This window comes from Schistocerca cancellata, unplaced genomic scaffold (genome assembly GCF_023864275.1).
Source record: "Schistocerca cancellata isolate TAMUIC-IGC-003103 unplaced genomic scaffold, iqSchCanc2.1 HiC_scaffold_1150, whole genome shotgun sequence".
NCBI lineage: Eukaryota > Metazoa > Arthropoda > Insecta > Orthoptera > Acrididae > Schistocerca > Schistocerca cancellata.
In genome coordinates this window covers 3,249,349-3,271,486 of record NW_026047149.1, presented here as the reverse complement: position 1 = coordinate 3,271,486, position 22,138 = coordinate 3,249,349, and the positions used below count along the sequence as shown (strand labels likewise).

Sequence of the window (22,138 nt, the reverse complement as noted above, 5' to 3'; positions counted from 1 at the left end):
GTCAATTCGTGAGCAAAAATTACTGTATGATTATTAATTAATAATCTCTCTGCATAAAAGGGAATGTCCTGCCCGTCTGACCCATGTCCCAGCCCAAACCGAAACTGGAAATCTCCAGGAGGTGCGTGTAAGAAGATTGCGCGAAATTTCAACCATAAGGGGGTGAAATTGGGATGAAGGATTTTTGAGAAATGTCTCTATTAAGGTAATTTTGGAGCTAGAACTACATAAACTAGTGTTTGATTTCTCAGTCAGAAAATAAAAAAATACGTGTTTGAGTGTTTCTGGAAATTCAACCCCTAAAGGAGTGGAATAGGGGATGAAAATTTTTAAGAAAATATTTCATTGCATTAAAAAGTTTCAAAGCTGCATTTATGAAAGTTGCTGTTTCACCTCTGGGTTAGGTATAAAGAAATATTTGTCACGGTATGGAACTTGTAACCTCCCCCGTGACATTTGAAAGACAATGTTTAAATATAAATGGAGCAAAGTGTAACCTCCCCACAAAAATGTTAAGTCAATTCAACAAAAAATGAATGAAATGTCAGCTGATATGAATTCAATAAAAAAATCTCAGTGACACAAATAGACCGAAATGTCGATCTTTAGGCCCTGATTAAACTCAAATTCTTACCTCAGTAATACTGCATCTGCTCTTATTTTTCGCATAGCTTGGAGGAAATGCATCGCAAATATATATATTTTTTTTAATTTAAGGGAGACTTTTCTTTAAGGAAATGCAAGGAAAATATTATTTCAAAAAGGGATTCTTTGTTTTGTTAAAATGCTTGGTTTGAAAACAAAATTATTATTGGGGCGATTCTTGAACAAATTAATTACACTTAAGATCCATTACATTATCAGATGTGCGCAAAGCTGCTTCATTACCTGATTTAAAAAATATACCTCGTCCTGAATCTCGACCATAGAGCCATGTCGACGCCCGCCGACCCCTCACACACAACTGCTAACTCGCAACAGCAACTACATGCTCTCGCGACTCGCTACGTACCACTACTGCCTCGCAGCAGAACTGAACTCTCGCGCTATTACTCTCTCGCAACTGCACTGACTACATGCTCTCTGGTCAGAGATTCTGTGGCTCGCCATCGCTGCCTATGAAACGTACGCGTTTCAAACTTGCTATGGAAATATCTGCAGAGCAACGCAAAAGGCACGATAAAGAAAAACTCTGGACTCCAGCTACCGGCATCGCATTTTGGTCAAAACTACATTCGGAAGAGACCATGCTTACACGGCCTTAATTAGCGTGAAAACCTGTAACGGTGTTGCAGTTTGTGCAGAACGTAAAAATCTGATTAAGTTAGAACAAAAAGGTTTCTGCCGGTCGTACAGACCACCCGATCGAAGCGGCAGTCCTTTCTGGACTGCAGTCACGAACCAATCAGGCGAGAACCGAACCAGGAGCTCAGACGTCGAAACACGATTATACCACGAGAGAGAAAGTCGGTCGTCAGAAAACCAGGAGAACAGTTTGTGCCGAACATGCGTGTAAAAGTCGACGGTTTGCGAAACTGTTAGCGCATTGAACAACTTTGCGTTACCCACTGTGATGATAGGTGCTACCGATGTCATAAATGAAAATGTTCTCCTGATCTTACACCTCTGGACTGCTTTCTGTGGGGTACGTTAAAGATGAATGTGTACCGTGATGTGCCTACAACCCCAGAGGATATGAAACAACGTATTGTGGCAGCCTGCGGCGGCATTACACCAGATGTACTGCGGCGTGTACGACATTCATTACGCCAGAGATTGCAATTGTGTGCAGCAAATGATGGCCACCACAGTGAACATCTATTGGCCTGACATGTCGGGACACGCTCTATTCCACTGCGTAATTGAAAACGGAAACCACGTGTGTACGTGTACCTCACCCCTCATGGTAATGTACATGTGCGTCAGTGAAAAAGACCAATAAAAAGGTGTTAGCATGTGGACATAATGTGCTGTTCCAGTCTCTTCTGTACCTAAGGTCCATCACCGTTCCCTTTGGATCCCTACGTAATTCGGTGCTCTCCGATACAGACGATCGAACAGCGGAGGAGTGGTATTCAAGCGTCAAGTTTAGGTTACAATATCTCCGGATGTAATTAACATTTTAGAATGCAACAAACGGCACTGATTACGTATTTGTTTGTATGTTCAAATGTGCTAACAAAACCAACGGGGTTCCAACTAAAAAATGTAGTTTTATGTTAAAAAACATAGTTCCGTGCATTTTTTTATGGTTTGTGGTAACCAATTACACTAGCCCCTCTCCTCACGTTCGGTCTGTGGAATCGGTTCGTCAGTATTTGATGTGGTTTACGAAATATATCCAGCGGTAACGTTAGGTGACTCACCCTGTATTTATCAACTGTCGCTGGAAACAGATGTGGCTGTCACTCGTAGAAGTATTGTCAGTCACCTGTATGCTGAAACGGCTGCTCCGTGTTGCCGTGTTTCAGAATCGTCCGCAATGGAAGCAGTTAAGGACATCACAGAGACGGTGGCTGTCGACCTGGGGGACCTGCTGGACGTCGGGGACGACGCCATGGTGATACTCGAGGCAGGTGACACTCGGCTGGTGGTGCACAGGGCCGTCCTCGCGGACAGGAGCCCCGTATTTGCGGCCATGTTCGCCCACGACACCCTCGAGGCCTGCACTGGCGTGGTGAGGATTGCCGACATCGGGGGCCCGGTGCTCAGGCAGCTGGTCTCCTACCTGTACACCCAGCGGGCCCCCCAGCGGCCCGGCACGGCCCCCCAGCTGCTGACTGCAGCGGATAAGTACGGGGCGTCGGGGCTGAAGGCGGAGTGCGAGCGGCAGGTGGCCGCTCAGCTGACCGTGGAGACCGCGGCGGCCGCGGCCGTCCTCGCAGTCCGCCACTCCTGCAGTGACCTCAGGCGAGCCGCCATCGAATTTATTAAGACTCATACCCACGAGGTGATGGCCACTCAGGGGTGGGCAGATGCGATGCGGAAGCAGCCGGAAGACTTGATCGAAGTGAGCCGGTTGCTGTACGATCCACCACCACAAACCAGGTAAGTGTGAGACAACCAACTCATTCGTGTCTCTCGGTTCTAGGTGTGTGTATTTCCAACTGTATAATTTTTCCCACTGAATTTTCGCAGATGTGTGTCTGCTGTAAAATACACCATCGTAGACAGTCATTTCACGATAGCTCACAATGCTATCATTACCCTCGTGTAGCAGTTTCAGTGAACCCCTAAACTGAACAGTGTTCATTACCAGGTATGTTAGCTAACAAAAACCATCAAAGAGCCAGTTTGTGGGCATTATATTAAACTACATGTATACAGAAAGTGGTTGTTTAGGTTTTAGCATCAACTGTCATGACAGAGGGTACACTTACTGTGTGAATAGAGCACGAGGCAGACTGCTGTGGACACAAAGCTGTATTGCCCAGCATAGGCTCAGACACAGTGATGGGTGTAGTTTGCAACCGGCAGCCTGTACTGGTTGCTGTAGGCCTGTTCCCATGAAGTGGTCTCTAAAGTTGCCCATTGCCTCTGTGGCTGATGACACCTTTGAATAGTGCCACACTGCATGAAGATGATGACAAAGTCACTTACAATCGACACCTCGAGCAAGGTAGTGTACTGCAGAATGATTATAGAGGATGGTGGTAACATTTTTACAAATTTAGATGGCTGATGTTGACCTGTGGAAGTTTCGTCTTGTATAAAAGCAGATTATCGGAGTAATCACTATTCACACCTTAGTATTACAGCTTTGGCTCTTACGTAGTTGTCGGTCACTTTCTTTCCACGTGCAAGCCATATGCCAGTAACTATCCCAAGATAATTCTTAGTTCTCTCCAAATCCAGATAGTACACGGAAGATGTTAATTGCTCTAAAGGCACAAAATATAAAAGAATGCTCTGCTGTGAGGGCTTGTACGGAGGATGTTCAGAAAACCAGGTGAAGTAAGCATCGGTGCCCCAGTGTCTGGCTGCTCACACCTCTTGCAGCCTGAGACCACCTCGCAGGTTCACAGGCCAGACCTAGCAGCAGTTCCAGCTGGTCCCATAAAGTTGAGTCTTCCCACCTCGCTTTGTTCACCTCTGTACTCAGCATTACATAAAGCTCACGCAGTGCTTGGATACGTTCCCTTCTGTGACACACAGAATACCGTGCCTTACTGTGTATTCGATGAACAGGTGTCCACCCTGTGTGTGTGTGTTTCAGTGGATCTATGGCTTCACTATAGCCACCCAGTGAACACTACAGGCTTCCATTCTCCTGTGGCACACCTTATGACATTATCTGTCCCATCCATTGTTGCTGTTCCAACTCTGATAGTCTGTGACCATTAAAGTGTCTGTGCGACCAGAGTTACCATTTTTCTGCACCATCTTACAGTTACATATGTTCATACAAGTCTAATAGCCACTAACACTGATAAATGATCATTTATTTTTCATTTAGATTTTAATACTTATGTAGTATTTTATGTGCTATTTGACATATTGGAAATCTTGTGTTCGAGATGACACTGTGCATTCCCTGAACCAATTGTAATGAACATAGAGCCAGTGTTGTAAATCATTCAGTGTCTTTCTCTTTTATTCTATAAAGATTAACATCAAAATTCATTGTTTAAGCAATAAACATATTACAATTGTTATTTACATTCTTGAAAAAAATTTAAAACATTACATTATTCCAAACTCGTTATGCACGCTGTGGGAAATGACTCGAGCTCTTATGTTTGAAAAAATTTTTGTTAACGGGAATCTTTTTACTAACAGTAATCTTTGTGTATATTTTAAAAATTCTCTTGATGATGTATAATAGATTCTTGTCGTGATCTTCACCTAGTTCACTGCCTCATACTTCCCACATTATTGGGTGTCAGTTACAGACATATATACAATGTTTGGTCCTGGAACTGACTCTGTCTTTCACTGATTCCACTTGACACCCCCACCCCCCCCCCCCCTCCCTTCGCCTCTCAAAAATTATGCATAGTATCACACTCAAATTTTATACACCGCAGGTACCTATGATTTTAATAATTAAAATAAGATGTATAAAACCACATGTAAGCAGAATTATTTTTTTACTTCATACAGTGTCCACTTCACACAGTGTAGTGATAGTGTTTTCCCATTTTTTGGGGAGGATGTCTCACTATCCCATGTTCATCCTTCTCACTATCCCCTTGTACCCATGCCAGCCCTTCTAGATAGACATCAGATTCTCACAGAATTTACCATTCATACCTACTGTATGTGGAGGACAAACTTAATTTTATTTCAGTAGCAAGTTCACAGCACAACTTACATCATCAATCACAAACATTGCTCATCACACTCACTCACTCACTCACTCACTCAGTGTGTGTTTTTCCATCACTGGGGAATGACACGGCTTACTTTAACTACCCCATGGTTTCCTGTGTGCTTACAAAGTGAGGATACTCACTTGAAAAATACTTAAATTCCTGTCAACCATATTTAATGAATGAAATTTAGATGAATGTGGTAATACTGTTATGACACGTAACTGTTGCACAACCACAGCCTCTTTCTGTTGTCAAATCACGAGGTTCACCGTGCCTTACTGCCCGCTCTACTGAATTCCTTCTCCAGCTCAATTTGAAACACGCTGTCAACCATTTTGTAGCTGTACCTTTCAAAGACCAGTTTTAAGACAGGCTTTGAACGATGTCTGATGATCAAAGTATCACATTAATTACAATACGAAATGTTTGACAATCAGACGAGTGTCGTGCCTGTCAAATTTATATGCGTGTGTTACCATGCTCAGAAGCAGCCAAATTTCCTGAACTGCGTTCCACCTGGTTTGTATGCAGCCACATAACTTTCTTGCACTTCATCTATTATCGTCCATATGAAAACCAATACCACAGTAATGTAAATATCAGAAAACCCTTTACCAGAGATGACGGTCCTCAGTGCTTGTAAACTGAAGTGAATTACAATAAATGAGATTTCAAAAAGCAAGATTCAGCTTCAAACTACATGCTTTTGGTATTGGACTGGGATCCAGGACTCCAATCCGGTCACTACAGATCTTTACTATCATTTTAACCACGTGTAACATCATATGCACTTTTTCAAACTTGATATCATGGGGCATAAAGTTTTGTTTTGGGCAGGGATTGTGAATGAAGCACAATAAACTGTTATAATTTTATGTATCGAAATTTTTCACCGCTAGAGGGATGATGAAACTGAAATGATTATACAACAAAGTATTCCCCTGCTGCGTTTCGAACCCAGCATATATCATGTTGTTTTCTAGCCACATATAGACACACAATGTCAGTTTATTTCACCACCAGTGAGATATGCTCATGTCTGAACTAGAAATTATGCGAGGAAAAGTTCTGTGCTGACTGGGACTCTTAACCCTGTATATGCTATCACCACTGGCTACACACCTGTCAAATTCTTTTCCACCAGCCACTAGGAGTGGAATTTATAAATCTGAAATGATAGGATAAAAAGTTCTCTGCCTGTTTCAGGGTCAAAATTGGCACCAATTGTTATTGTTGACGTTGCATGCACAAATGCTAAAAATCATAATTGCTTTCCACATTTTCTTGCAGTGCGGATGCTACAACTTGAAATCCCACAGCGAAAATTTTTGTACCCAACCAGTATTTAAAACCTGACCTTCCCCATTCATTGAAACCTGGATAACTATGGAATGTTGGGACCCAACAAAACGATGGAACTGTATTGTCCGAAAAGTGTTCAAGATGGCAGAAAGAGATATCTGGGTTAGATTCCCAGTTCAGCACCAACATTTTCAACATTGCAAGTTCAAATAAGTGTGCCGTGACTTTACATGACAATTGTTCCAGGGATGAAGTAAAATTTCTGGTGCAAGAAAGGTTAATGGTGAGCTTCCGCTAGCCGGACGTCTGCCTCTGTCATGGCCCAACATACACCGACTCTCCTCCAGCAGGTAGTGAAGGAGCGTCGGCTTTATTGTAGATTAGGAAGGAAAGTGGAACCTTATGTTGTTCAACAGAACTCACCGGAGGCAAAGAGGGTCTGTTAATACTTGTTAAGTGTTTGGCTGATGAGTGACTTGAACACAGAGCTTAAGCAAATGAAGGTAGAGAAATTTTAACAGACTACCAAACTACTTTCAATGCAGTGCCACTGTTTTGCCATTAACGAAGGATGCTGCTCACTGGATGAGCGTTCCGTTTCCCTGGAGGTTCATTACAGCCTTTACAAAACATTCTTTTCCTTGTTAATCCATATCAATGGTCACTAATTGCCTTAGCTACCTAATGTGTACTTTAGAGTTGTTTTTGTAATCACTGAAATAAAATCACATAATTGTCAGCTGCACTACTGGCATTATTGTAGGCTACAGAAATTTCTGCAGGAAGTGTTTTCTCCCACCTGAGCTGCTGTGATCTTGTAAGAGTTTAGGTTACACCAACATTAGATCGTACAAAATAAACTCAGCGACAAGTATCAATCAAACTTCCAGAATGTTCTCCATTGTCACATTTATAACTGCAGTAGTGTGCCATTGTGTCAAGGAACGTTAATTATTTTCTAGCTCTTTATTATTGTGATAGAGGCTTATAATTTTACTAAAAGAAGAGAGGTCATTTGATATATAAGGAAGTCAATCATAGGCAGTGACTGTTGTTTGAGAATGCGTCCATTGTTATTCTTGAAGTGGCTTCCCTTTATTATAATTTCAGAAGGAATTTATTTTTTACTTTAAAGTGGTATTAACTACTAAGCAGCCATGTTTATCCACTATAATAGTTTTTTGAAGAGATCATTCATTATTATAATTTCTTCTGTTATTATTAACACCGTCAATCTTGGCAAAGATGAGGCTTGTCTTCAGTAAATGTAGCTTATGTAGCACAGATAATCCCTCCATATAAATTCCATGTGGAAAAAGGGGGCCTAAAAATGTACTGTGCAAGTGCGTAAGAAAGTCCATCATTTTTCCTCATGTAGCATACTACATTGATGCATGTAGCCTAAAAGGACCATCCATAATTTAATTGAAACAAGTAGATTCATGCATAATATCATAGACTTTTGTCTGACGTGTTGTCATGCAGGTTGGAATAAGTATATTTATCAATCATAATTTTTTATTTGTAGCTATAAAATATTCTTGGAGTGACTTATTGAATGTTGTACACTTGAAGGTCATAAGGATTGTTGTTTAAACCTTCGAAAATGCTGCATGAAGTATTTTGTGCATCTCAGTATATTCATAATTTTTACTTATGGACCAGCTGACAGCAACTGAATAAAACACAATTTTAGTGCCATACGCGTTTAGAGTTTATTTTCTGCAAGGCGTTATCAGTGGCCTGGAATATGTACATATGCTAGCTATTTAATTTACATTTTTGTCACTGTGCCTATAGGTGATAAACAGTTCTGGTGGTTGGTATTTCCTATTAAGTAGTAATGTTTTGAACTGTACTTACAGGTTGTGTGGACAATTTCTTACATATTACACTCCCATTGCATTTTTGGTGTTCTTCTTATGAATGCCAATTTGCAGTTTTTCCCACATTCCACAGCACTATGAACTGAAAGATTGTTGCAATGCAATGTTTTGGTTTCTGTTGCCGACTGTCAAATGTTTTTGCCAAATATCGAATGTTATTGCGAAACTTTCAAGTGTAATTATTGAAGTATCTGTGATCTGTTTGTGTACGCATTTGTGCGTGCATGCATTTGTGTGTGTGTGTGTGTGTGTTATGGTGTGGTATTTTTTTTTTTTATTTTGGCTCTGCTTACGTGTGTTGGTTTGTGTGTAGGTTATGGTGTACCAGCTGGTTCTTTTCTGTGTGGTGTTGTCAGTGTGTGTGTGTGTGTGTGTGTGTGTGTGTGTGTGTGTGTGTGTGTGTGTGTAAGTTTTCAGCTTGTGAGTCCTTTTGTATTCTGGAAATGTGTTTGTTTTGTTGTATTATTTTGTGTGTGTGTATGTGGTAAGTGTGTCAAAGAAATTACGTCAGGAAATAATTTTTTCATTTGCAGTTGGTTTGTTTTGATGTGGTGGTTTACCAGTATGGCTCAATCGATCACTGCCAAATGTCATGAAATGTGACCAATTAGCCATCATGCGGCACTTTAATTCATAGGAAATGTTGAGGAAGAAAGAAAGAAGAAATTGTCAAACATCCCATCGACTGCAAGACCATTAGAGACAAAATAGAATCTACAGCTCTGAAATGTTAGAAAGGAAATAGATAGTGCCATTTCAAAGGAATGGTCACAGTATTTGCATTGCTTAGTTTAAGAAAATAAAGGAAAACTTAAAACAGGATGGTTGGATGGACATTTGAACTATTTGGCTCCACCTTCATAAAACAAAAATGTTTGGTCCTGACAAAAAACTTAAAATCAAAGGCTAATGTGAGTCCACAGAATGTAACAGTACACATCTGGTGTAATGAAGCTCTTTTGTGTTACGAAGTTCTTCCCACAGATATGTCCATAGTTATTAGCATCCATTGTATTCATGGTTGTCTGCAAAGATTTTCATTGTGTCATGCACATAAAACCAGAGGAGAAAAGCAATTTTGATTTTTATCGCCTCTGCATGTCTTGTCAACTATGACAGCTGGTGTCGATTTCAAGTCTGTCACACAAAACTTTAAATGATTGCTTGAAAAGTTAAAACACGTACCTCGTAGCAAGTGGCGAAAAAGAATTCGATAATCAACATTATCTTGTGTGCAGTCAACAACGATGGTGCATGCAGCATGCAGGGATAGATTCCCACCCCACACAGAATGTTCCGTTAGGTTATTTCCAGTTCATATATGGGCACATCCTGCTACAGCTAAACTAAGCAGATGTTTAACATGTATTTGTGGTTAGAAAACAACGGGAGGCGGTGGATTCAGATCCCAGTAAAGGAACAAAATACTTTTTCTCGACAGTTCAGATTCTCATATTGCTATATTTGGATATGTAATGTATTACTGCACTTAGTTAACAATCCTATTAGTTGCTAGGTTTGAATCATCGAACACAATGCGAAGCCATTTCAACATTCCAACATGCACACATACACACATGCTTACCTGTGGCTGAAATGATATTTAAGATCTTTCGTACTTAGTTAACAGAGACAATAGGTGCTCAGTTGGAATCCTGGATGGTAGTCTTAATACAAATGTTTTCGTCACTTAATTTCAAGTTGAAACTTAGTTTCCAAAAAGTCATTTATTGCAATAAACTTGAGTTTACAAGCTGCCATCTAATTATAACAGGTTTCGATATTCACATTATCGTGATATTAGTCTGATTGTGGACTCAGTGTTACAAATCAGTTGCTTCAAGTGGGGTCTTTTAGTAATCGTTTTGTAGAGTGAAATGCCCATATCGAAAAGCGATCAGAGGAACTGCAAGACAGTAACATTATGTGGGTGCATTCGTCGTTCCCCTACACTCTGTCAAGGAATATGGGACTTCATCATCATCATACAATTTAGGTGGAGTGGAATTCAGGCCGTTTGGATAGTTTTGATGGCGACAGCACCTGAGCTAACCTGTCCAGTAATTCTGTAATTATGTTTTGTGCAAGTATTGGGCGTTGTATGTACCTTCTGGCTGCACTTAGATTTGAACTACCTGTTGTACGGGGTTGAGCGACTGCCGTGGAAAGCTCGGATGGTACAACTGATTGTTATTAGCTTACTGGTAATTCATTTGTATTAACTGGAGCCCTATCCCCTGTGTGGATGGTCCCTCAGCAGTGCTGGCCATAGTGAGCCACCTCCACATCCCCACGAGGACACGCCTAGCCAGCTCACACCCTGCCTCTCTGTATGTGCAGTGCACCAGTCGTTACAGAGCTGAGGACCACCACTACCACCAGCACCACAACCACAACCAGAACCACCACCACCACCACCGCCACCTCTGCCAGCGCACCTTGCCAGACACCTGCTGCTGCGCGGCCCACGACTCCTCCACCTGATGAGGCCACTGTCTCTCAAATGCGGTGAGTTCCCTCAAAACACACACGCGCACACACACGCACACGCGCGTGCACACAACATTATATGGTAGATAAGATATAAATACTGAAAAGCAAAGTGTAAATGCTCAGTCTAGACTTAATGAGGGTCAGCAAAGTGAACTGGGAATAAAATCAAAACATACAATCAGAGGTGGTATCCCCACGACTAGATCATAGTACCATGGAAGAGAGGTTAGTTAAGAATAGGTTGGTAGGAAAAATAGTTATTGTCAACAGTTCAGTGTCTTATTCATAAAGACCAGCAAACAAATGCCAACAATAATTCAGACTGAGATTTTCACTCTGCAGCGGAGTGTGCGCTGATATGAAACTTCCTGGCACATTAAAACTGTCTGCTGGACCGAGATTCGAACTCGGGACCTTTTCCTTTCGTGGGCAAGTGCTCTACCAACTGAGCTACCCAAGCACGAGTCAAGCCCAGTCCTCACAGCTTTACTTTTGCCAGTACCTCGGCTCGTACCCTCCAAACATTACAGAAGCTCTCCTGCAAACCTTGCAGAACTAGCACTCCTGAAAGAAAGGATATTGCGGAGACACGGCTTAGCCACAGCCTGGGGGATGTTTCCAGAATGAGAGTCGTGCTCGGGTAGCTCAGTTGGTAGAGCACTTGCCCGCGAAAGGCAAAGGTCCCGAGTTCGAGTCTCGGTCCGGCACACAGTTTTAATCTGCCAGGAAGTTTCAATAATTCAGACAATGTCATGCCCAGAAAATTTAGTGATGGGGAGAGTATGAGTGCACTGAATGTGTAACACTGTCAGATGAGATAAATGTCTATTACTTTAGATGTATTGGAATGGTCTAGCAGAGGTCACACACACACACATTTATGAGACCATTTTTGGTGCTTGTCAGGAATGAGAGAGGAGAAAGAACCCAATAATTTGCTATAAAGTTTCTGTTAGTAACAAGAAATATCCTCGGCAATCACCAAACAGAAGCAAACACCAGCAGAGCCTCAGCTTGCCAGGGTGTGCACCACCTTGGTTGCCCCACTGCTGTAACAGCCAGTCTTGGTAACGACAGACATGCAAAGGGGAAACTCTGCCTTCTGTTGACAATGTGTCTGTCTGTGTGAGCAACAGATTTGCAGCCCCATGAGCACCTAGAGTCCAGTCATTTAAGGTATTCATTCCTATCTCTGTCTTTCCCTACAGTTTTTAATCTCAACAACCACCTCTAGTGCCACAGCAGCTATTCCCTGATGCCTTCAAATATAACTTAATGTGCTGGCCCCTGTACTTGTCACGGTTTTCCACATATCACACTATCCTCACCTATTTTGCAGAGATGTTCCACAGTTCTTCTGTTACGAGTTCACCTAGTTTAAACATCCGTCAATAGCACCGCATTTACAATGCTCCGATTCCCCTCTTGTTTTTTCCATAATCCATGATTAATTTTTATGCAGTACTCTGCTCCAAGCATACATTCAGGTATGTCTAACACAAATTAAGGCATATCTTTGATATTAGTAACTTTGTTTTGCGGGGAATCTCCTGTTTTTCCATGCTACATTATTCCTTATAACAACCGTGCTTTGACCCTCAGTGTAAATTAGCATCACATGTACCAGAGTCCGTACAAGTGGTCTACTGTGTGGTCCTTAATTCTGTAAACTTTGCCACCAATGTTACTTCTGCCACACCCCAATACTTTCCTCTTTCTTCCATTCATTAATCCTGATTTGGCACTCATTCAACTGTTTATTACATTCACCAATTCTGGTGATTCAGTCTGACTTTCGGTGAACACAGAAATATCACCAGTGAATTTTATCAATGATATCCTTTTCAACTTCAGTTTTAATTAAATTGCTATAAGTTTCTTCAGTTCCACCAATGATTCTTCAGTGTTAATCTGAACGTGTGTGGAGATAACCTGCATCCTTATCTTTAACAATCTTTAATTCAGAATACCAATTCTTGTTGATTATTGTACATATTCTATGTTACCTGCTGTTCAATATATCTTATATGTACCTTTTAAAAAAATTTCACACACTTTCATTATTTCATGCTGTCAAATGTCATGTAAAGATCTTCAAATCCAATAAAGATGCCTTGATTTTTCTTACACATTCCTTCCACTATCCCTGGATCCTTTACTCCAAATTTATCTTCCTCAAACAGATAATCACCTTTGTCTTCCATTCTTCTTCATGTTGTTGTTGTTTTTTCAAAAAGCTCTATTCATGAGCTGTTTAGCTATTGCACTTACAAGTGCTTGGTTGCTTCTGTAGTATCTGGATGGTGTTTCTCTGGCATTCTGTTGCTATGACTCCTGTCTCACGGATTATGCAGACAAATGTGGATACTCGCTCGCTATCCTATGTATTTACACACTGAATTCCCATAACAGTTCTCTTAAAATTTAGTTCACTCATTATCATACCTGAATTGTGCTCCGAGTGCACATCTGTTGCTGGATACACCTTACAATTCAATACCTGATTCCAGAGTGTGTGTCTGGTTGTGATGTACTCCAGCTGGAAATGTCTTTACCAACTAAAGCTCTGCCTTCCTCCTGAAGAGCTGAAAATGCCAAGATACCGAAGCAGCCATACAAATGTCACAGAATACAGGGCACAGCCTTGCAGAAAGTCAGCCACCCACATGTGGTGGAATTGTGCAGGAGGGCCCCTCCAAAGGGACTGCTTTTAGCGGTAATGTGGCCGACCATAAAAGGCAATCAGTGCTAACCTTAAACCGCTGTGAGGAATTTTTGAGAAAGTTGTGACCACAATATAACCTAATGGGAACAGGACAAACAGACTGGGATTCGTTTCCAAAACACTCCAGCAGAGTATAACCAACACTTAACATTTGTGTGAGGAACAGATGTTCTCCAGCACAAAAGCAAGTCTTATTAATTACATATTAGTTATGTATTAATATCAGTCGCCAGCCTAATTAGGAATTCTTGTCAAACAATGTAATAAAGCAGAAGGCAGTGCTAAGGCTAACCTAACCTTCCTTGACACACACACACACACACACACACACACACACACACACACCTGTTTCTTTATATCTGTTCACATTACACCAGAGCAACGTAACCTTGCAGATAAATGTAATACTAATTTGGAGGTCAAACAAATGGCCAATAAGATTGCAAACTATAGCATATGCCTAACAACAACATGTACCTTGAATCAGGGCTTAATTTTGGCCACAATGCATTCTGGCACCTCCCAGAAACTCCCTTTCTTCTAATTCTCTCTTTTCTCGCCCCCCCCCCTTTTTTTAACAGTACAGTACCGGAGATTTGAAGTAGTACATGTGTATTAAATCAAACCGTAACCGTAATTTTCCGCTGCACCAGCACAAGTGAACATGACAATGGCTCGCCAACATGATGTGACGGGCAGGAGGTAGAGAGAGTGTGTGTGTGTGTGTGTGTGTGTGTGTGTGTGTGTGTGTGTGTGTGTGCACGTACAGTATACCCAAGATAAGTGGAGTATCATTCTAAAGTTGTGATTGGTGCATATTGCCTTTTGTATACGACTGCCAACAACCTCAGCAATGTAGTAGCAAGGCAACATCTCATGTTATGTGTGTTAATGAGAAATAAATAATGTAAGCCATGTTTGAATGTGAACGTCTTTATAATGTGCTTTCACGAAATCATTTTATTCCATGTTGTAATTTACGTCACAGCTAAAAATCATATGTGCGAATGGAGCTAACATGACTAAAAGTTGGCAGCCTTGCGACCCGATATGTCCCTTTGCCCACGGCACTCTTGACCTTTGTCTTTATCTGCCCGCACCCTCGTTAGAACATGGTTGACGCTATACAGTAGAGGGGAGCTCCCACAGGGGGCAAATTTGAACTCCCAATGCAGAACGGACATGTATATGTTTGACCCTTAAGTCTGTCTGTCTGCCCCAACATAGTTCTCAAACGAAAGTTCCAATTTTAAAGCCGTTTTTTTATTTGAAAGCTGGTTTAATGGGGACGGTTCTTAGCTATATTTCTGAAAGTCTGTTCAGCCGTTTAAATGTCATCAGCTATATGAAGTAAAAATGTTTTCTGCCAGCATGCTCTCTTGAAATACATTACATAATCCATAAGAACTATATCACGTTATGTAGTACCAAACTGTAGAGCTCAAAAAGATGTACCTAAATAAAAGATTAAGGTTGAAGAATAATGATTATTTTTGTCTTCTGAAGTCAGCTGTTTAAACACCCACAAAGCAGAAAAATTGAGTGTGACTCAACTGTGAAAGAGAAACATATGCTCTTGCTGACTTTTTGTGGTTCTTTTTGAGGTCTACAATTAATTAAAAAATCAAATGATTTTGCTCTAATAGTGTAAGGAGCACGACGGCAGCCCAGTTTCTTGCGACTTGACTTACAATTATAGCCACAGCTTATTTCTTGTGCTACCTAAAGTAGCTAAATGTATAATAATAGATAGTAAATGAATATATCTGTGAGTTAAAGAAAGAAACAAGTAAATCCCATAAGTGGTTCTCGCATTACAGTTGCCTGTCTGTATGTCTCTATGTGAATTCAGTCTTTTTAGTCCACGATTCAGACAGGTCGTGTCTATGGCTTTTTCAATTTGAATCAGTTTACCTTGTTAGCCATCGCTGCCTCACAGAGAAGCCAACAAACAATCCAACAGGCGCTTCAGGAATTCACGTTCAACAGTATTACTCAATCACTCTCTGTACGTCAATCGCTTGCAGTGCAGTTGTTCTGCTCAGAACCGACAGCATTGTTTTGGTTTGTTCGTAGTGTTTATTTACACATTGTGACTCAGTGGACAGGAGAGTTTAATAGTAATGTATATCTCTACAAAAATTAGTGACTTCTTTAAACCTAAAAGACACAACATTAGTGAGGGCAGTGAAAACCACAGTTTAGATGTAGAATCCATGACGTCAGCTGTGGCTGGAGAAGAAGATGCAAACAACAAAGCAGACAATCCTTCTCCTATGTCATTGTTGCAAAATGAAAATTTCTATAAGTTGGTGGATATGGATACAGACAAAACATCTATAGACAGTATTGATAATTGTAATGATGATGAACAGCCAGATTGTCGGTCTGTCGAACAATGTACAGATTATAAAGCTAAGTACCCGTGGTTGATTATTAAAAAAAGGCCAAGTTTGTAGATATACACTAGGTGCTGAAAAAACAAAACGGTTAAAACTGAGTGAGCAATGGCTTTTAGGAACTGTAAGCTCATGTGGGACATGATCAAATAACGTCTCTTAGGAAAAAACTGTTTGATCACTGCACATTTGAAGCTCACGGTTTAGCAAACAAAATCCAGACTACGCAGAAAAATATCACATTCAGAACTCCGTCGCTTCCACAGTAAAGGAACAAAAAGTTGTTACTGAGTGTATTTTTGGACAGCTTATAAGCAAGCAAAGTTAAATAGACTGTTTAATGAGTTTCAGACAGAAATTGATCTCCAAATTAAAATTGGTTTGGATATGGGGCGAATACTATGTTCAAATGTTGCTTGATCTAATATAGTGATTCATATTTCTGACCAGATGACATCAGATCTAATAAATAATTTAATAAAAAGTGACTCCAAATTTTCACTTCTTTTGGATAAAGCCACTTCACTTTCACACAAAAAAGCTTTGATTGTCTAGTTCAGAACATTGTTAAAAGGGAAAACGCCATGACAATTTCTTTGCGACTTTTTGGGCTAAATGACACAACAGCAACTGATACCTTGAAAGAACTTTTAAAGCAGTTAGAATCACTAGGACTAGGCTGTGAGTTTTTGAAAGACCATTTAATCGCTTTGACTTGCGATGGAGCTTCTGTCGTGTTAGGAAAAAAGTCTGACCTTGCAAAGCTGATGTTTCCAAACTTATTCATCTGGCATTGTTTGAATCATCGTTCAGAACTCACCATGCATGACACGATAGGAGAAGTGGTGGGAATTAATCACTTTAAAATATTCATGGATAAAGTTAGCAATATCTTCAGCTGCTCCCCGAAAAACAGCAGTGAGTTGGCAGTTGCTGCTAAAGGTTTGGAGTTAGAAATTTAAAAATTGGTCATGTGTTTTGACACTCGTTGGGTGGCCTCCAGTTTATTGGCAGTAAAAGCTGTGTGGAAAGATTGCAGGGCTCTGTACAGTCATTTTTTAGAAGTATCAGAGGACACGAAACGAGACTCAAAACAACGGTCTTCTTACAAAGGGCTTTGTAATACATTGTCATCTACAACTTTCATCTCCAACCTAGCTGTAATCTCTGATGCCTTAGAAGAGTTGGCCGATCTATCCCTACAGCTTCAAAGATCAAGTGTTAACCTTGCTCAAGCTCACAACGACATTACACTTTTATTAAAAATGTTTGAAAGTCTGTTTGATGCAATGGGACAACATGCAAATGTAGCTAACATTGCACTGGAAAATATGAACTTTCAATGTGTTAAACTTTCTCAAAGAACAATTATTTCTAAGATTCCTGATGAACAGTTTAATCGCAGCTTGGCAAATAATTTGTGATCCAGGTTGCTATCAACAGTGAATGCATCTGAAAGCTACGATGATGATATGAACTACATGAAGGCCATTCACCTGAAATTGTGGCCTAAAAACATATCGATCACTTATGGAGAAAATGAGATTTTTCGAATGTGTGAAGATTTAAGATTAATAGCCCTCTGAAATAATGAAGAACTTCAGGGAGTACAAACAGGGTCTAAAACCACTACTAAGTGGAGAAGTGCCAACTGTTCTTGTACAGCCACCAATGTTCAAAAATTTTGTATCAATAATAAACAGCATTGCAGTGTCGATTGCAGAGTGTGAACGTGGCATTTCTGCAAAGAACTTAATTATGACACCACTGAGATCGTCACTCTACATCTGCACTGTTTGTAGTTCATTACGCATCAGACTTCTGGGACCACCTGTAGCTAGATATGAAAATGGGCGTCTTGGATGGTGAAGGGATATCATTCTGCACTTGCTACACAGTCAAAAGCACGAAGTGATAAAGTGTATAATGAGGATAATTCTGTATTATGGAAATGTTTTTCGTAATCCATCTCCATTGATTGTGTTTAAAGTAATTTCACAATGCTTACTTTTTCTTCCTTTATTTGAGCCACTGAGTATGAACTTAGTTAGAACTATGAGTTCAGTTAATAATACATCCTAAAAAGGTACTTTTTAACAATAAATACACAATGTATATTCTGTATAAACTGACTCCTCATATGCCACTGACTTTTGTCAGGATAACAGATGTTTGTCATTTTAAGTTAATACACTATGTTGAAAGTGTAATAAAATTTAAAGGGAAATATTTAAACAAAGTTGTATACCCTTAGGTCAAAGATATATACTGCATGTTGACAGGACTTGTTATTTTATGAGTGAAGGGAAATTAAATTCATATTTCAAACTACAAAACTGTAATCTCAAAATTAACGCTCGGTACAATTTATTATTAATGTGATATTCTTGATTTGGAATCATTTGTAATTTTATCATATATGAGTTAACAGATCGATACTCAATCCCACCGATTCAGTTTATTGGTCATTAGCGGTTTAATTGTTGAACGGCAAATCGAGCTAAAAATCTACTGAGATGTGGGATTCTTGAAGTTTTCAACTGCTGTTTGAAACAGTATAACATCTTCGTACAGCCCGCTGAAGTAAAATTGTTTAAATAATGGTTTAACGTACAAACTAATTTTTTTATATACACAGTATGTTACTGGAAATGAAAAAGTAATTTTAACAGAGCTATAATGGAACTCAAGAAGCTTTGACATTTTTGTAAAATATTCGCCAAAGATGGATGATTGTTATAAGTGCGACTTTGACTGAAATGGTCGACTTCACTGTGAAGCTGATTTTAATATAAGTGCATGTTTATTTTTGTAATAATTCTCTCCCAATGCCAAATGCATTGATTGCTTTTCCTACAAGATGTATTCTACATGTAAAACATTTTTCGGTCAGATTGCAGCAAATGTGTTAACATTTATAATAACAGGTCCCTTTTGATTTTTTGTGGTTTAATAAATAAATATTCAGTTTGCAGTGGCTACCCATGAAATATGTTTTTCTCAGTTAAGACACTATGGGCTTATGGAAAAGAACAAATCTGTCATCTCTATGACGAGTTTATCATTTCTTGATTATTATAACATAAAGAACACTTGCCCACAAAAAGCAAAGGTCCCGAGTTCGAGTCTTGGTCCGGCACACAGTTTTAATCTGCCAGGAAGTTTCATATCAGCGCACACTCCGCCGCAGAGTGGGAATCTCATTCTGGGAACAATAGTGTTTTTTCAGTTCAATTTTTACACGTAGGGTCTCATGTTAATTAAATGGTAAAGACCTTTCTCTTTGGCTAGTAACATAGGAACAACTAAATTTTTTACGAGTGTAAAAGTTAAGTCATAGATATTTTTAGTCTATTAGTTACATTTTACATTCAGAAGGGAATTTATTTATTACCTGTATAAATAAAACTTGTGATTTCTTTTTCACTCACTATCATGAAAGTTTCAAATGACAAAATCTGACGGAAGAACATTACATATAGTCTTTTCCCATGGCAGTGTAACATGTGGGGAGGAGAGGAGACGAGAGGAGAGGAGAGGAGAAAGATTACGGCAGCCTCAGGGTGAGGAAGTGGGAGGGGGGAATGTTTTAACTTTATCTTTCATTGTTATCAACTCAGGCGCGACGCAACGATCAGCTGCTATGGTACAAAATGCTCACAGAATTAACATTGCGTGAAGACGTGGGAAATCGAAATTGTACTAGACCCAGATGGAGCAGGAATATCTTAGTCATTAACTGCTAAATGCCTTGTTGATGAATACTGAACACACGTTCATAGAGCAGCTACAAAGAAACTGTTTGAACGTTGTGGCTGGCAGCATTTGAAAACGTGATGTCGTGAGTATGACTTGGTGCCAATACGTGTGAAGCAGAACTATGGAGCAAAGTGACACTGGTACGGCAGGTGGTGGAACCTTGTGGTGTTATGTTTTTGATTATAAGATAGTATGGTTTAAAAACCTGAATTTCAGAACTGTATTTAAGAAAGAATTTCTCATTGTAAGTCTTATCACAAGTCTCTCTCCGTGGTCAGTGGGGGGAGTGATAGAAGGGGGCGCCTTACGGCACCTAAAAGTTTAAAAGTTAAGCCCTGCCTTGAATGAACTAGATGCAGCAGTTAATAGAACCAGTCACCAACACACATGATACTAATAGCAATACTAAACAGGGCAGAGCATGAAATGATTGATTTAAATCAGGAGGTCTATTATGATCCTACCATATAACATCAATGCTAGTACACGGTCTCTATACCTTTACGTTACCCAGCTTACATTTAAGTAGCTAATGCAGTAAATATTTCTTTATTGGACACAGTTTGAAGCAATTAAACAGAATGCAAATCTAACTACACTGGCTGTGGAGGTACCTTTGCTTTGCTTCATTAACTAACTAGTTTAGTACATGAGGGCCTCAAAGTTTCATGGTTTGAAGAGCCATGCTCATTAACAAATCTTCACAAGTGTGTATGGAAAATGGTGAGTATTCTCATCAATAATTATTCATTAAGCGAAGCACAACAAACTATAACTCTTCAAATAACAAATGTGCTTTGAAAAGTAGTCTTTTAACCTTCTCAAAATATAGTTGGGTGGGCAAATGCCAACACCATTAAATTCAAGTTCAAACACCTTCTCATGGAATGAACAGTAATAAAACTTTGTAATTCTGATCAAAGTGCATAAATGCAACAATTAATAATCTTTTTCACTTCTAATTAGTATTATTATTATTATTATTATTCTTTTAACTAACAACTTTACTATTTTTGGACAGCTTTTAAGTAAGCCAAAGTATTTAAGAAAAGTAATGCAGATCGATTTAAAAATGCACTGGAAGTGGTGTATTTCTCAAATTATTAAACTGAACTTGAAACACAATAACTCCACACATTAGAAAGCAATCACAACTATTTTTACGGCTGCTGAATAGTCTTTTCATAATAAATTAGCTCACTCGGAATTAAATTCACTAGGATAGGATTCCTGGTGAGGTTTGTGATTTGGGATAATCACAGGTGCAAGATAGAGCTTTTAGCAATACCGTGATTATTATTAAAATCAACCAAATTTCACAAATACCTGGTCCATTTACAGAGTGCCAAATATAAACATTTTGCTGGAAGGCTGGTGGCACTGCCACTGGTGGCATGATTTGCAGTGGCTGTTAACATGGCAGCGATGTAGTCATCGCAGTACTGTTGGCCCCGCCCTGTTATAGACCTTCTGAATTATATTTTTGCAGGGCCAAAAACAATGCCTTTATACATGGTATCACCAAATGCAGCATCTGAGGTCCATATGTAACACTCTTAAGTTCCTCTGCCTCAATACTCCAAGAATATGAACTACAATGTTCTGCTACTGCTAGTGAGATATTAACCACAGCACTGCTCAAGCCAGACTCCTTAGCCGTCGCAAGGGACGAGTTGCCGCTTGCGTGAACGACACCTTTTCCATTCTGCCAGGCTACTTCTGTAGCTGCAGGGATTCCCCACATTTTTTACATTCAACCCTGCATTCCCTAACTATGGACCAAGTCATTTACAGTACATTATATAATAATCATTCCGGGAGTTATTTTCATTCATAAGCATAAATTGAACATTGTTCAAAAAGTTCACATAACTGAAATATGTATACATTGTCTAAGAATTTCCGTGACAGGTAAAACACTCTGCATATGACAGATACAGCACTCTACATAAGCAACTCTACAAATAGAAATATCAATACAAAGTAGGTCAAAAATGGATGTTACATATGCCCCATGGTTCACTGAAGATTACTGCTACGCAAACATCAATAACACCTTAATGGTGCCAAGCAGTCGAAAATAATAATCACTTCATCCAGAGTTGAGCATGAAAAGAATACATTGCAAAACACATTAAAACACTGTACACTCTATACACGTAATTACCAAAACAAGACATAAGCAACATTATTCAATTATGTACACCTGTCACATCTGACTCTCATTTTGTGAAACAGTAAGTTGAGTAGTAAGCAAAA

General features: G+C 39.7%; 1 protein-coding gene and 1 non-coding gene across 2 annotated transcripts in view; both read left to right on the top strand.

Moving 5' to 3' along the window:
- The window catches only part of LOC126159966 (uncharacterized), a 491,753-nt gene that overhangs the window by 446,737 nt on the left and 22,878 nt on the right, over positions 1–22,138 (top strand). Inside the window, exons 2-3 of the mRNA XM_049916772.1 lie at positions 2,472–3,048; positions 10,844–11,011. Of these exons, the coding sequence (XP_049772729.1) occupies positions 2,483–3,048; positions 10,844–11,011 (734 nt within the window). The 5' untranslated portion in view covers positions 2,472–2,482. The remainder of the gene's footprint in view (positions 1–2,471; positions 3,049–10,843; positions 11,012–22,138) is intronic.
- Positions 11,630–11,704, top strand: Trnas-cga (transfer RNA serine (anticodon CGA)). Its single transcript has one exon. It is a non-coding gene; the product is annotated as a tRNA-Ser (tRNA).